Raw genomic sequence first — 17281 nt, 5'->3', positions numbered from 1 at the left:
GGGTTTGTCTTTTGAGCCTTGCCTAAAAAAGGCACTATGGGGGTAGCAAGAGCCTTTGCCAATATCCGAAAGCCCAGGGGTGACAGGTGCAGGCCATCCCTAGTGAAGCATCGTGGCTTGTCGAGCATGTCATCCCAGGCTGACAGGCATTGGATCCCCTTTGAATGACACCAATAATTAAGCCAACTGTTGAAATTGATCATCTTGTCTTCATATTGTGGCATCATTCTTGGTGAGGGTAAGATGCTACTCAAGGTCAGGGTCATACTGGCCTGGGTCACATGCTCAGAGAGCTCCTCTATGTCTCTTTTCATGTAGTCCAGGGAGGTACGTCTCAGGTCATTCACACCAGCATGGACAATGACTGAGTCATATTTGTACTTGCCTTGGAGTGACCTGAGTGCTTGTGTTATGTGGCAGATCCTAGCGCCCAACAGGCAGCTCACCGTGACCTTCTCCTTGTTCAGCCTGGTGAGCGGGACGTCAGTGTGCCTGATGATAAAGTCACCTATTACAAGTGTATCAGGTGTGTTGTTTAGCCTTAAGGGCTGTGACTGTTCGGCACACTGGCTTTGTGAGATATGTGTTGTACGTGTTTTGTTTTGGGGTAGCGGTTGCTTGGGTGTCTGCTTTGGAGGTCTCTGCTGCTTAGGCAGATTTTTACTTAGAGCCTCCGAGTATGTTTTTGTGTGTTTATGTGTTTGGTCTGCTGTCGTGGTAGGTCTATGTGAGACTGGAATTGTACTGAGTGTGGTTTCCTTCTCCTCCTGACTGGTTACACCAGTACTGAGTTGAGAGAGCTTAGCCTCCAGTTTGGCTATATGGATGCATCTCTCACATGTGTTGGAATTTATTGGGAGGAGGAGAGGGTTGTCTGTGTACATGAGGCAGTTGTAACATTGCCTCAAGATTCCCAGATTCACCAGCTGGACCGAAGAGAAGATTGACAACTGACCCCTTTGGACATGCTAGAATAGTATTGGGAATTCCTTTATAATTGAAAAAAAAAAAAAAGTGCCAATGGGGAACAAGGTACTCGAGAGGACTTTGTGAGAGTGTAGTGCTTTTAATTTTTTAATGCTGACTTATATAATTGCTTTAGTGAGCAAGTACCTTTAGTGAGCAAGTGCCAGGTAACTTAAATGCAATGTGTTACAGGTAACTTAAATGCAAAAATGACAAACAGTAACTTTCTTTTAAGTGAAACAAGGAAATGAGTACAGTAAGCAATGCAGATATCACTAGGGATCCACAGAAGCGCTGAAAAGCCGCGGTTTAGGTGGTATTAGCGTTTCATGGAAATAACAAGCAAGCAAACAAACAACACGCATACAAACAGAGCTAGATTCAGCAGGCCTGGATCTAGTCTATGCTACAACAAACAAGGTGTACCAATTTCAGTAAATGGCCTCTTTGTGGACGTGGCATCACTGATCCTAACCTCTTGGGCACTTTTAAAATATTAGTGCTATTAACTTGAAACATTACATGTTGGTCAAAGGCTAGGTTACTGTTTAAATGAGTTCCCAGATCCCTGACAAGTGAATCAGCTTTTAGGTGTGTTTTACTGATGACATAGTTATCCAGGGTGACCACCCAAAATATACTATCATGCATTTCTTGTTATTCAGTTTTAAGCAATGGCTTTGTCACCAAATGTTTGCCTGTGTTAGACTTTCCTGAAGGGTGTTCTCATCTTGGGGAGAGTCAATAGCTGCTACCAGTATGCAATCATTTGTGAACTTGGGCAGGCCGAGGCCTTTGACATTGGCTTTGGCATTCGAGAAGCAGATGTCAAAGAAGAGTGGGCTCACCATAGAGCATACCTCTCAACTGTCCCTGATTTTCGGGGACGTCCCTGATTTTGAGTGAGATTTTAACTCTGTCCCTCTTAATCCCTCCTAAAACTAGTGACTTTTGGAGGAAAGGTGGTAAATTACACTTAATGAATAATGACAATAATTAAGAGTTATAAACTTCTTTTACTTCAGAAAATGTGTATTAATTCATATGCTCTGATTCTGTCAATGTTTCAAGTTAATAGCACTAATATTTTAAAAGTGTCCCTGATTGTCCCTGATTTTTTCTCGAGTTGTCCGGGATTCTGTTGAAATTTGTCCCCAATTGGTTGAGAGGTCTGCCATAGAGCCCTGAGGGACTCCACTGGTGACCGGCCTCTTTGTGGACGTGGCATCACTGATCCTAACCTCTTGGGCCATATCCTTAAGCCAGCTAGCTATCCAACATGTTAGAAATGTGTTTATGCCCAGCTGCAAAATTTTGTTCACAATGCCAGAGTGAGGTATTCTGTCAAATGCTTTAGCCAGATCTAGATAGGCAGTATGCACCACTTTTCCATCATCCATTGCCTTAGTGACCTTTTCAAAAAAGTCCGCCATGTTCAGTAAGCATGACTTTTCTCTGACAAAATCAAACTTGGATGGATCCAGTGTCTGAAGGTCTCGTATGTCATTGCTGACAATTTCCATGATAATTATTTTCATGGCTTTGCAAATAAGACTAGTCCAACTAATGGGTCTGCAGTTTCCAGGATCTGTTGAAGGGCATTGGGTATTGGCATTATGGTTAAAGTAGAGACAAGGTAAAGGATTTGATTCTCAACTTTGGAAGGGAAATTGGCTGGCTTAAAATGGCCCACAAGGCAGCTAGTCTAGCACTTACCTATGAACCTATGTCCATTGCAGTCCTCCATTCTCATGGAACAAAGCCTCTTTTAAGACTATAGTTAAATAATGATGCCAGATGTTTTGATAAGTCATATTTTGGAGAGTTCAGGAGGTATCCTGAGATGTTATTGGGGCCCACTGAGGCTGTGTTCTTGGCTTTAGTGAGCACAACCAGTACATGCTCCCTAGTTATAGCTGGAGGGTTTAGGTTTGATGGTATTTTTGGGGGGATGGTTAGGGGTGGAGGTAAAGCTAGAAATTAATTTGTCCAAAAACAGATTTGCTACATCATCAGGCTATGTGAAAATGTATCACCATTGACACCAGTTCAGCACACTGCCGTGTACTGCCCTTGAAGTTTCTGACATAACTGAAGAAGCCCTTATGGTAGGCTATCTTAACCTCAAAGTTTTTTTGACCTAATTAGCCTTCTTAGTTGTCTATGTAGTTTGATGAGAGATTTTTTTTTATTTTGCAATATATTTGTTTTGCGGTTGTACATACTGTTTAATTTGGGATGGAGCCAGAGCAGTTTGTTTCTGGGGCTAGTTCTGGGCTTAATTCTGATAGGTACAGCAGCTTCTACAGAACCATTGATATGGTGGTACAGAGTATTTGACAGCAATTCAGTGTAGGCTGCTGCATTCATAGGGTTATAGGAGGGGCACTGAATTTTGAAAAACCATCGCTTAAAAGGTAGTTTGCTTTGAAATATTTCTTGTTACTAGTTTTACTTGGGTAACTTTTGATTTCGAAGGACACAGCTTTATGGTCAGACCTTACCAGGGAGGATGAGACATTAGTAGCAGGGGGGTGCAGTGATCTCCCATATTTGTGAGTCCTAGATCCAGAATGTTGGAGCCTGTAGTGGGCATATTCACTATTTGGTCAAGGATGTTTGTACTTATGAAGTCCAGCAATCTCTGTGCCTGTAGATTTGAGACGGTGTAGGATTCCCAGTCTACAGAGGGGTAATTAAAGTCTCCCATGAGTAGGGTGTTATGTTGGATGGTAAGCGTCTCCAGTAGGGTCAAGTATTTATTAGGAGTTTCTTGGGCATGGAGTGCGACCTATAGCTGGCTAGGATATGGTACAGGATTTTGTCTATGGTGATCTGAACATTGAGGAACTCCAGTGCATCATCATGTTTGACCACCCTAGAGAAATGCTTATTTATGTACAGTTGAGACACTTCACATGCCTTTATAGAAATCTGTAGATATGACCAGGCATCTTAATTAGTCTCATACTGTAAATATGTTCACATTAGTTAAATAGTAGTATAGGCATATGTTTATATTAGAATGCACTGCATTCTTGCTTTTAGTTAGTATCGCTATTTTGTCTGCGATACAAAAGCTATGTAGTTACAACAATATGGAAGATGCATTTTGACAATAAATATGTCTATTACTGAAACATCAAGTCTTACTATGTTGATTTATTTTGATGTTCTGAAGCATCCCCTTGAGATGACAATAGGCAAGCCTACTGTGCACTTCTGCATTCTTCTTAGTCAGAGACCTGATCTACTTGAAGACATCTGCCCAAGTAAATAATTATTCAAAGAAATCATCAAATAACTTTATTTGACATTAATACTAGACTCTTCCTTCCACAAGTAAGGTGTAGCTTTTTTTTCAATAAACATCTTTATTATATCATGTATGACATATGCAATCTTACATTTATATAAATAAAAACTAAACATTGACACCACTTTAGATGCAAACATTATACATCACAGACACCAGTGAAACAACTGTAGTTAAAAACATTATACATCACTTACAATCTATCCAGTCATTGTCAGTTAAGCATTACATGGCTCATTCAAATCCTGCCACTTAAGCCAGGTTCCTTCTCTGCATATACCTTTCCCACAACTCCCATTTTTTTCTATGTAGTTTCCTCCTTGCCTTTTCTAAAGATCCCAGTTCCAGTTGTTTTATCTCTGTCACTATATTCACTGCTTCTAGTAAAGTTGGTCTAGACTTTGATTTCCATTTTCTAGTAATTGCTTTTTTGGCAGCCATCATAATTAGACTCATTATGGCTTTACTATATCTAGGCAATTCTGATTTTGTATCATAGCTCAAAAAAAATCACCCCCCCAGTCAATCCAATCCGCTCACCCAGCAACTCTGACAGAGCAGTCCCTAAAGTCTACCAGCTCATTACACTTCCAAAACTATGTTCCCAGCCACCTCTTTCTTGCCCGACAAACTTACATCTGCTACACGAGGAAAAAAAATCATTTGGAATCTACTTGGGGTATAAAAATACCTATGTAAACACTTCCAGGCAAAGATATTAAATCTTCTAGACTTTGTTGCATACTTGGGAGATATACATATAGCCCACCATTGTCTCTTTGGGAATTGCTTATCTAATCTTTCTTCCCAATCCCTTCTAATCTCCTCTGATTCTTATAATTATCATGCAATATTTTGCATGCTCTACTAATTATTCCTTTTTCCAATGGCAACTTCTGTTCTACATTCTATTAAAAACGCTACCAGTGCTGGTCTTTCATTTAGGACCTCCCTATTTCTATCTCTTTGCCTATACTGTGACATCAATCCTTGATAGGGAAGACAATCTCTGACCTGCAGTCCAAATAAATTCTTGGCTTCTTCCCATTCTGTTACCTTACCCTTTTTAGTTATTTGCTCCTAATACCTTGGTTCCTTTGCCAATTTTATCCAATAAATTCCAGCCCCTTCTTGCCTATTATTCTGTATCCCTAACCACAGTCATCCCTATCGGCAGAATTTATTTTCTCCAATCTCGTGCTGGTTTAGTTCTTAGAATACTCCCAGTTATTTTATGTATATAATACTCTGTATGATTTTTGCTGTTCTCCTTAAGAGTCTGCATCTAAAATCCCAGTCTCTCACATTATTTCTTGAGCTTCCACCCTGTATCATAATCATTCCTTTCCACTTTTAATTATAGTTTTCTGCTTGTGCTATGTATAAGAGCCTTAACTGCATTGGCCTAAAATACCCCTCAAAATTGGGTAATCCGCCTTGCTCTTTTGGAAGAATCAGCTTATCCCACTTGACCCTTACTGTCTTCCCTTCCCAGATAAAATCATTCAACTATTTTTGAATTGATATCCACAGCTTCTCCTCTGGTTGATAAAAATATACCGGACCTGTGTACAAGACTAAAGGGACTAAAAACATTTTAATTGTGTGTATCTTAGTATCCATATCCATATAACAAAGCTTCTAGTTTCTCAACATTTGTATTATCTTCTGTTTAGTCTCTTCCCACATATCCTTAGTGGCCACAACAGAGCCATTTCTATTCCATACTCCTAAATATTTCATTTTATCATGTCCCACAAATATGGATATTGCTGGACAAATTTGTGTGAGGGTACGTAATTTACCGCTATGGCCTTTGTTTTAGCTTCATTAATTTTGTATCATGAAAAGATTTGAAACAGTCTTAAAATGTTCCACAACACTGTAATGCCCTTTCTGGTTTTGTCATGTATAAAATAATATCACCTGCAAGTAGAGTCAGCTTTTCCAGACTACCATACCAAATATATCCTTGAACTTCTGAGTTCCTTATTTTCTTTGCCAGTGGTTCTAAATATAATGCTAACAACAAAAGGGAAAGAGTACACGCCTGCCTGGTTCCTCTACTCAAGCAGAAGTTATCAGAGAGGACCCCACCAATTTTCACCTCTGACCCCTCATATATATTCCTAATCAATATTATAATTGCATTAGGGAAAGCAAATGCTTTCATTGCCCTGCTCATGAAGTCCCAGTCTAATCTGTCAAATGCTTTCTGTGCATCAAGACCAGACAATAACAGTGGTATTTTCTTACATTCTGCTTCCCTCTAGAACATCAATATTCTATTAATACTGTCAAATGTTTGCCTCCCTTGGTATCACTTTTGCCATTATTTTAGCCATTGTAAACATAAATACTTTATAATCATGGTTTAGTATTGAAATGGGCCTGTATGAAGCTGCAGCCAATGGATCTTTACCCTCTTTGGGTACTACCGTTACCACCGCCTTCTTCCAAGATGCTGGTACTTCTCTTACAATACTATTAAACAAAATCTTCCAGATCTTAATCAGGTTTTCCCTCCTAGCTTCCAAACTTCCACAGGAATGCACCTGGGAACTTTCCTGTAGATTGGCTATACATAGCCATTTTTATCTCATCTCTTCCTATCCTGTTTGTAATCGAACCTCATCTACCTCTAACCTTGGCACACTGAATTCTTCCACTAACATTTCCATTTGTACCTTTTCCTGATTTCCATATTTCGCTGCTTTATACAAACTTTCACAAAATTTCCAAATATTTCTAATAATTCTACAGGATATCTTATCTTCCTTGTAATAGGCTCCCTAAGCTTGGTGACAGCCCTTTCCATTTTCTGTTGCCTGAGTCGCTGTGCTAAAAGTTTTTGTGCTCTAGAATTATTATAAAAAAGCAGTAGCTTAACAGCAATCTTTCTAATTTTCTATTTAGGATTCTGTACTTGCTCCTTTTCTTGTTCTGAGATTCCTCCTATTTGGCAATACTTTAACAAGTCAGTCCCTCTAAATAATTCTTGTTACTTCTTAACCATATATCCTTTTATTTTTATTTCCACCCTAGTTTTAAACTCCACTTTAATTTTTATCCCACCCCCTAGCTATACTTTCAGAAGAAATTTCTTATCTTCTCTAGTAGCTCCTGAATTAATCCCAAAACCCATTCCTTAAATTCTCTCTTTTTAACCAATAGGTGTGAAAGCGCTAGTGTCTCATTTTTATTTCATTACCTTGCATTTTTATTTTAGTTATTATTGGCGCATGATCTCACACGGTTATTGGGTGCATTTCAAGACCTTCAATTAAATGCATATGTTCCTGTGAGATATAAATTATTTCTAGCCTAGCCCAGTTTTTATATCTTGGATAATAATATACAAATTCACTCCTAACTCCTAGTACTGAATTCACATCTTCCATGCCAAACATTTGCATACATTTCTTAAAAAAATATATACCTTCCTTTGTTATATTTTCCCTTCTAAGCCCCCTCATATACATCTTCACTGTTGAAAACCAAATTTCAGTCTCCACCTATAATAAATATTCCTTGCTGAAAGCTGATTTTTTTCTCCTAGAATTTTCTTAAGCTCCATTATAGCAGTTTTAGGTGGAATGTAAATGCATGCCAGTGTAATCCTCCACCCCTTGCCAGTAACCCCTTAGTACTATATATCTTCAATTACTATCTTTTTATCCCCTCTTCTATCACTACTGGAGCACCTTGTGCAATTAATATAAGTACTCCTCTTTTCCTTTGCCCCAGATATTCCACTGAATAACCATCCTGAAAACCTTATCAAATTCACATGTGCAGTTCTTTCCAGGTGCATCTACTGTAGCATAGCTATTTGCACTCTACATTTTTTAATATAGTTCACTACTCTTTCTTTTTTATATTTATCTGTAAGACCATTCAGATTGGAAGACATTACAGAAAGCAATATTTTCTTATATAGTTATTATTACCATCTTTTATGTGCAACTGCTTTTTTGTTAAATGTCTAGTTCCAACTTTTATGTTACATGCATAAACTATTCGACAGGATTGTCTTTTATACAGTTGTTTCTTGTCAAATCCATTTGAGTCTATGCCACATCTTACATAACGTTTTGTTTTTTTGAAAGCCCTCAAACAGAACAACTCCCCCAAACCTATTAATTTAATAACAACACACAAAACTATGTACATCTTCAAATATTGATGTTTGTGCTTCCTAATAAGAACAAAACTATAAGTTGATAGCTACAGAGACAGGTTAGAGTTAACCAAAAAGAAAGGTTAGTCATGCTAAGATGCATGGTACAGCTGGTGCTATTAGGAAGTGCTATTTGAGTTTGTCTATTTTTATAGCTCTCCCAACTGAGAAAACATCTGAATGCTTTCACTGAACACTTTCTCCAAGCCATTTCTCTTTATCAAATTGTTTTCTAGTGACATGCAAATGAGACACAAAACTGCTAAGGGTACCTTGTTTGCCAGAAAAAAACTTATAATATTCAATATTCTTTTTCATTTACATGCTTTGTAATAAATTTGTTACTGGACAATGTCCAGGGTATTAACCCAGTCATTTCCCTATGCAAGCATGGGAAAAAGCACACTGACTTTTCTTTTGTCATACTCTATTAGCCAGACCTTTTCTCTCTCCCCTTACCTTTTTTACACTGCAGTGCGTACATTTCATAAAACTGAACAAAGAAAAAGAGAAGAAAGAGAAGAGAGAAAAACAAAAAAAAGAACAAAAGCACCTGCTTATATTAATATCCCTTTTGCATTGTAAAATAAAAAAAAGAGAGAAAACTTTACTTCAAGACTAATTGGTTTTGCCTTATCTTTAAAGCTCTCCCAGCTGGGAAAACCCCCAACTGCTTTCAGAAAACATTATATCCAGCCAATTCTCTTTTCCTTTTTTTTCTCATCAGCCAATCCCCTTCTACCAGGCAGTCTCCAGTTTCTCTTTATCAGATTGTCTCCATGGAGACAGGAGAACCAGCCAGCCAGTTTCTCTTTATCAGGTTGTTTCCATGGAAACATGAAGACCAACTGCAGAATTGCTACTAAGCATACATGCATTTTCTAGAAAAAAAATCATACTTTTTCATTTACTTGCTCTCTCTTAAAACTAATAAAGCTAAGAGCCTTAATACAGTCATTTCCCCATGCAAAAATGAGAAAAAGTACATCAGCTTTAACTTTGTCATGCCTTTTTAACCAGGCTTTTTTTTTACATTGCATTGTCTATATTTCTCAAAACTGTACAAGAAGAGAGAAAGAAGAGGGAAGAAAAAGAAAAATAACAGCACCTGTTTACAGTCCCCATTACATTTAAAAATAGCATCCAAAGAAAACCATACACAAGAAATACTGGAATATAAAGAAGAGAAAATGTTTTCTTTACTTACAGTTAGCTTTCTCCCCTCTCTTCCCCTCCCCAAAGTATTTTCCAAACATTAATGACATAAAGTAGGACATATGCTTTAGGGTCCCCCACAAATTCGACAAATGTTGAAAACGTGCAATATTTCAGATTTTCTTGTTCTGTTATATTTCACAAATATAATTATTGCATTGTAATCCCACATTAAGTTACTGGTTTTATTACTGATCATCTCCATCACCCAAATCCTGTCTCTACTTCATTTGCAACATACTCTTGAGTCTTCTAGTCAACTCTCAAGCTCCCTTATTTCTCTCCAACATTTTCCATTGAAATACTGGAAAAGGTTCCACATGTACAGTCTCTCTGTGATCCCTATTACCAGAACAGCAACAGCAGAATCTCCTATTTCACAGTTCATTTTGTTGGACAAACATTTGTATTTTCTCCTTATTATGCACTTCATCAAAAAATGATTTGTCTCACCAGGGAAGAATACCTTAAAGACAGCTGGATACAGCAGTTTGAATCTCACACCTGTGTCTCAACATTCCCTGAATAGTGGAATGAATTTACTCCTCTTCTGCCTGGTATACAATGAGTAATCATTCTCCACAAACACTCTGCTGACTCACACTTTTATTTTTTTCCCTTCTGCCACAGTTTTGTCAGAATAAACTTCTGCTGGTAGGATTGCATCTTTACTATTATAAGTCTGGGTTTCTTTCTTATAGCTAGGTTGGGAGTATACACATGATGTGCCCTTTCAACTAAACTCCTGCTGTGGAATACCAGTCTTGTTGCTTATTTGTGCTTTCATAAAATTAATGTAGTCTGCTCCTTCCAGCTTCTCTGGTATAGCTGAAAATCTCAGGTTTTCCCTATGTGCTCCATCCTCTAATTCTATTATTCTTTGAAACATCACTTCCTGAGCCTCTATTCAGCTAGCCTTTTCTTCATTTCAATCTCTGATTTTTGCAGCTTTATCATCTCATCTAAATATCAGCTTAAAGCTTCTTCTATTTTTCCAGCCTATTATTGTTTGTGTTGATATACTCCATCAGTGTTTTGTTTATTTTAACCAGGTCTGTATGCAGTTGTCTTTTATCTTCTTGTAGGCTATTGGAAGTAATACCTGAAGGTTGCATTCCTTTTTGATGAACAGCTGCAGAATTTTCGCCAGTCAGTGTTTCTTTCTCACTTTTTGTAGCTGTTTTTTTTCCAGGTCTTCTGCATTTCTTTATTCCTGGCATCTAGCTGTACACTTACCAGCCAATTACTGAAATTTACCCATAAACATAAGTCTACTGGCCATCTCTGCTGAGTTTCTCTTTTCACACTGGGAGAGCTAGAAATAAGCTCCTACTCAGTGTGCAGCCATCTTGGAAATCAAGTGAGGTATAGGTTTGAGAAAATCCCCAAACACAGCATCTGATGTTTATGACTCTGTTTCACAGACAGAGAAAAAAGTCAACATGACCACATCTTGAAGGCGTTCATGGTAATATCATATGCCTGGGAAAGAGATATAGGGACATCCAGATATATGGCCAACCAAGAAAGCTCAGGGGTCACTCCCCCTTCTGAGTTGAATTTTCCAGTACTATTTCAGCACTCCTTTTGACTGATAAGTGAGTAGTGGGTCAAAAGCTCTTCAGCAATGAATCACTTAAGAAATGTAATTGAGAAATGTAAAAGGATCTACCCTAATGCCTACTGGAGTAAATGACTGCTTTATCCCTGGGAAAACCATTAAGTACCAACCACTAGGGAGAGAATGGCAGTGACCCTTCCCATAGATTTCATGGATAATGAACCTTTCCACTGTGCCCAAAAGCCTTACCTCAGTGATACAAGGCAAAAACATTGAAGAGGCAGCAAAGGTCACAAGTCTTCATCCAAATGGCTTATCCTACAGAAAGGCCAATAAATACCATGGCAGACAAGATCAAGTGAAGTAATGCACAAAAAACCAAAGACAAGCAAAGAATAATCCACGACCTTGAAGAAAGGAACCGGAACTCTGCTAAAGTCCACAAGGCTGTATTTTTATTTCTGAAATATTCCAAAAGTCACAGATAAAATCACACAAGCGCTTTCGCTCAGGCAATCCTGAGCTTTATCAAGTAAAAACAAATTGCAGTGTGCAGTAACCTCCATTAAATAGCCTGGCAATTATACAATTAATTAATTAGTAAATCTAGTACTAAGGTGTGGTGCTTTAGAGTTGGGTGTTAAAAAAGTTAATCATTATGTCAACTCAAAAAATGAAATGTTTGCAATAACATATGCACTTAAATAAAAATGACTAACCATAAAAAACATTTTAAAATGCCAGTTTCCTAGGTTTCAGAACATAAAAGTCTGAAGTCTGATTGGGGTTGTAGATTGTTGAAGAATATGCTTAAAGATGTGTTTAGATTGTCAGTGAATTGTTAAAAATTTTTTTTTTTTTTTTTTCCTTTCCTTATTACTTTACACTGATAAAAACATGCAATAAAATATGCATGAGATATTTTTAATGCCCATCCATATAACATTTCATACAGAATTTGATTTATTAGTCGGAATCCTATAACCGTGGATGTTCAATAATTTAATATGCTGTGTGGAGATGCTGTGGTATGAAGGGGGTCAAGTGTGAGAGTTATAACCTAGCCCTCCTAAGCTTGAGGACCGGTTTAATGCTGATCATCCCATTCAGACCTGGTGGCTTCCCTGCATTCAGTCTCAACTGCCATAATAGTTCACGGTAGCCCAAGGTGGATTCCCAGTCACCACCTCTTGCATCTGGCTCAACCTGTTCCAGAACTAGAAACTGGATTTTGGGTTCTGGGCAGGAGAGTGAGTGTTTGTAGAAGGCGTTGGTTTCCTTCTTCCTGGTCATGTCATAAAGATGCTCGTAGATACGTTTTCTTAATTCCCTCTCAGTTTTGCCCACATAGAAACTTTGACAGTTGGTGCACATCCCCAAGTATACGACCCCTCTAGAGGCACAGGTGTAAAATCCAGTGGGGTGTATCTTGTAATTCCTAGATGGGAGGTATGGTGCTGTTTCTTTGGATATGGCATGACATTGGGCACAGGCACCACATTTGAATGTGCCCAGCCTTGGTTGTTTTACCTTCATCTTTTTTCTTTGATTTCTTTCAAATAATTCCTTTAAATTATCCCCTCTTTTGCGAACAAAACTGGGTTTAGGTGGTATGTAGTCCTTTAGTTCTTCAAAGAGGGTTAAAACCGGCCAGTGATGTGAGATTGTTTCTTCCAATTCATAGGATTTTGATGAGTATGTGTGTGCAAAACTGTTAGTATGAACAGTATCCTTGTTTTGTGTGTTGTTGGTCACTGGTACAACCCCCCCCCTAGTATTGGTTTGTAGAGGGAATGTCGTGCAGATTTTACCTCTGCTGCTAGAGTTAGAAATAGTTCCAGAGGGTAACCTCTCTCCAAGAAAAGGTTTTTCAAAAATTCCACCTCAGAATCAAAATCTTTCTCCGTACTGCATATTCTACTTGCTCTGATGAGCTGCCCCTTAATGATCCCCCTCTTTTGATATGGTGGGTGGGCACTTTCGAAGTGTAGCAAGGAGTTAGAAAATGTTGCCTTGCGATGTAGTTTGGAATGGAAAGTTTTCTGATTGTAGTCCTTGTAAAGAGTAATGTCCAGATAATGAAGTTCGTGCTGATCCACTGTGTGTGTGAATTGTAGGAAATTCGTTGTTGAATTGATGTGTGTAAGGAATTCAGATAGGTTCCCTTCAGAGCCAGACCATAAAATACAGATGTCATCCAAATAACGTCTGTAGAAAAGAATGTGATCTTTCCATGGGGGTGTTAAAACGAATGTATGCTCCCACATGTGCAATACTACATTTGCGTAGAAGGATGCACAAGATGCCCCCATGGCAACCTCCTTGCGTTGCCGGTATAATTCACCATTAAAAAAGATGAAGTTGTTGGACAAAACCATCTCCATCATTTCGGTAAGCAAGTTGGACATTTTGTTACTAAGGGTTGTCTTCTGGCCTAGAAATTGGGCAAACCATTCCAAACCTTTATGATGAGGGATGCTGGAAAACAGATCTTTGATGTCCACTGTGACCATTAAGGTGTCTGGGGAGTAGCAAGAGGTGGGAATGTCCCGGAGGAAGTGCCAAGAATCCTTGCAGACATGGGACAATAAAGACGTGTATTCTTTGGTCATGTAATCAATAAATTTTCCCAGGGGCTCAGTCACTCCACCTGCTCCTGATACAATCGGCCTGAATTGTAGTGGATTTATTCCTTTGTGGGTTTTAGGTATCCCAAAGATGACTGGTATTCTGGGCTTTTCCACATGTAAGTAGTTGTAGACCTTTTCATTGATGGCCTGTTGTAATAGAAGGTCACTAAGATAGTACTTAATCTCAGCAAAGGCTATATTGATCTCATTTCGTGAAACCATCTCGTATTGTTCGTCATTCTGCAACATAGTGTGCATGTGGGCTTCGTAGTCCTCTGAGAACATAAGGACAATTCCCCCTCCTTTATCAGGTTTCATGACCCTGATTTTTTCTTCATGCAAGTGTTCAATAAAATTCATTTCTTGTTCAGAAAAATTTGGATGAAGTAGAATTTCTTGATTATTATATACTTTCCTGAAGTCATTCTCCACTAACTTTTCAAAAAAGAGGATTACTGGGTGTAGTGGGGGGTTAAAGAGACTTGTACGCGTTGGGCCTGCTGCATTAAGTGTTTGCCCTTTAAAAATCAAATTTAAGTTTAAAGCTCTGGTAAACATTTTTAAATCTATCAAAGCTTGTGTTAGATTCATGGGTTTAGTTGGGACAAAATGTAGCCCTCGGGTGAAAACATCAAAAGCATTTGTAGTAAGGTTCATATCCGTGTAATTGTATATGGCAAAGTTGTTTCTCCTTGAAATAGTGCAGTTACCCTCAATATTAGTAGGGTTTTGATTGTGTAAACCCAGATTTGGGGCTTGGTCAGTTATAGGATCATCCAGGGATGTTAGGGTAGTTGGTGTATGGTGGTTTGTTAGTGAACAAAATTCCAAGACCTCGGTGCCTGTCTTTGTCTCTGTCCCCAAACCCCGGTCTGGCCGGGGTTCTGTTGAAAATCCTGGTTGTTAGTACCCCTTCTGTTCTTCTCTGCTAGCCTTTCACTTCTTCTAAGGGGTTCCTCTTGTCTGTCATATGTGTCACTAGCCCTATCTGTGTTTGTGGTGTTGTTTTTGGAAGAAGTTTTATTGTAACCATTGGGGCTAGGGTAGGCAAGGCCATCCCTGTATTCGATGAGATCACGTTCTAATTTTCTTAGTTTTCTGTTAAGAATCTTATCACAAAAAACATCAACATTATCAAAAACCTTGTCATAGTTTGGTTTAAAAGCACTAAAATTAGTACTAGATGTTAACTCATTGTTTAAAGTGTCTAGTTCATTCATTAATTTTTGTGCTTTCAGTTCATATTCCCCTACCATTACATGCAACATTTCCAATCCAGCTTTATCAAAAATCTCACACAAGTTAAAATAATAATCAGTACCATACTGGACATTGTTTGGAAATTTAAAAAAGCGTAGCCCTTTCGGGACACGTTTTACTCTCAGACATTCATTCAAATAGTCTATCTCTAGCTGTGTACTCCTTAAGGAGTATAATTTGTCCTTGAACAAGTCCATGCTCTGATCAAAGTTAGAGAAATTGTTAGAATTGTTACTACCTTTAGAAAAGGTGAAGCGTTGTCCAGCCCATTTTGTAAAGTTTACATCCTTGTTTCTATGTTTCAAAGCAGGATTACTAGTTCCATTGGTCCCTAGTTGTACGTTAGTTTCAGGAGCTCTGGTAGCTTCATGGCGACGAGTAAAGTTGTTTCTTTTGGATCCGGTGCCAGACATGTCCGTGGAGGATATAGTGGAGCTTGTACCCTCTTCCGGGTCCGCAATTACCGGTAATCCAAAGTTATTTTGTAGTGCTTGCTGCTGGTTGCAAGCTAGCCCTGGTGAAGTAGCCGTAGTGGGTTTCAGCAAGTTAGTGAGCTCCTTGAGTGCAACCAATACTTGGTTGAACTCCGCTCTGCTCACCGGAGCAAATAAATAAATACCATGCTTATTCATTGGAGTCATCTTTTTATCACAAGTTCATTTATGGAACAAGTCTCTGGTCTTCTTAAAAATGAAGCAAAGTTTTTGCGAAAATTAAATAAGAATTAAAAAAATACAAGAAGGTAAAAGTCTGCAAAATCACTTAATTGAAGAGACTATTTGGAAATGAGAAAATAAATTGCTTAATGTTTATTTATGGAAGAAAAATTATAACAAGATTAGAGGTAGACAGTTGAGACAGGAGGTGATGAGATAAAAACAATGATTTATTACCTAAGAAATTTAGATGGATACTCAACTAATTGAAACTGGCAGGCAAGAAATGAGAAGAGCGTCCACATCACATTTTATAAGAGGTCCAGTGATGTTAAGAGAGAAAACAGACCTTCAAAGACAGATGGGATTATGGAGAAGCCAATGCAATAGTGCTCCGTCCAGTAGCAGAAGTTTATGTGGAATAATTAGCCTCTGGAGAAGATACACAGATGCTATACAAGCACAATATGACATTTTAGACAGGGCACACACTACAGGGTATTGTAAAACCCAGAAGCAAAAAAGTACACAACCTTTGAACTCATGAATCTCAACACTTTTAAGCATTTGACAAACATGGTGCTCTGCCTCTCTTGTGCCTTATTGCTAACTTAGAAAACAGAAGTTAAACATCACGCAAAAAATATAAAATGCAGTTTTACTACCAATGGATCAACAGATTAAGTGGTCTAGGAAGTTATCTGTTTTTAACAGTTATTATACATCACATAGAATATGCATTCTAATACTTCGGCACACATTATGCTCACTTGCAAAACAGATAGACTTACCAGTTTTTTTAGATATTTCTTCCTCATCACCTACTTCATCTTCTGTGACCTCTGAGCCAGTGGTATACTCATCCTCCTCGGACAGTAAAAACTGTTGCTTCTAATTAGAAGAGATGAAATTCAGTTAACAGTCACAGCCAGTGAATGTATAGTCTGATTTTTTCCTTCAGTTACTGCAATGCTACAGACAACTGCTGTAAATGATAGAAGCACCAATCTAGAAGACTTTGGTTATGGAAAAGTGTACTCAGATGGGACAGTATTTTCCAATAAGAAAACCTTTTAGTATAAAGCATCAACGGTAATCTTCATCATTAAGATTTCAATGTATCTATGGATTTGTCTTTTTCTGTAAGTGAGAGATTACAAGTCTATATATGTGGTAGGCTGTTGTTCTACAGTGGAATTCAGTAAAACTGCACTTAGCCTGCTAAGACATGCTGTTTAAACTGACTGTGATATAACAGCAATCCAAACAGCTAAGTACAAACACTAGCAGTCTGACAAAAAGTTCTCCTCTCACACTGTTGTCTAATGCCAGGATCAAAGAGATAAAGGTTTTAAGCAAACACTTAAGCACAATGGAGGAAAAATAGATGTAGCTAAATGGGAACATATACTTTAACAGCAGCAGCCAACATAACTTTTTGGAGGACGTTATTAACACTACCCCATTTCCTGATGTCAGGAATATACATTTGAAAGA

At 38.2% G+C, this 17281-nt stretch overlaps 1 protein-coding gene across 1 annotated transcript in view; it reads right to left on the bottom strand.

Annotated features, from left to right (window-relative positions):
• LOC122813118 (uncharacterized protein KIAA1841-like) overlaps positions 1-17281 on the bottom strand; it is a 1352705-nt gene that overhangs the window by 400733 nt on the left and 934691 nt on the right. The window contains exon 11 of the mRNA XM_044085254.1: positions 16576-16675. Coding sequence (XP_043941189.1) covers positions 16576-16675 — 100 coding nt within the window. The remainder of the gene's footprint in view (positions 1-16575; positions 16676-17281) is intronic.

The sequence above is a fragment of the Protopterus annectens genome, chromosome 1.part1 (assembly GCF_019279795.1).
Source record: "Protopterus annectens isolate FY-2018-M chromosome 1.part1, PAN1.0, whole genome shotgun sequence".
Classification (NCBI taxonomy): domain Eukaryota; kingdom Metazoa; phylum Chordata; order Ceratodontiformes; family Protopteridae; genus Protopterus; species Protopterus annectens.
This window is presented reverse-complemented; position numbering and strand designations above follow the sequence as displayed.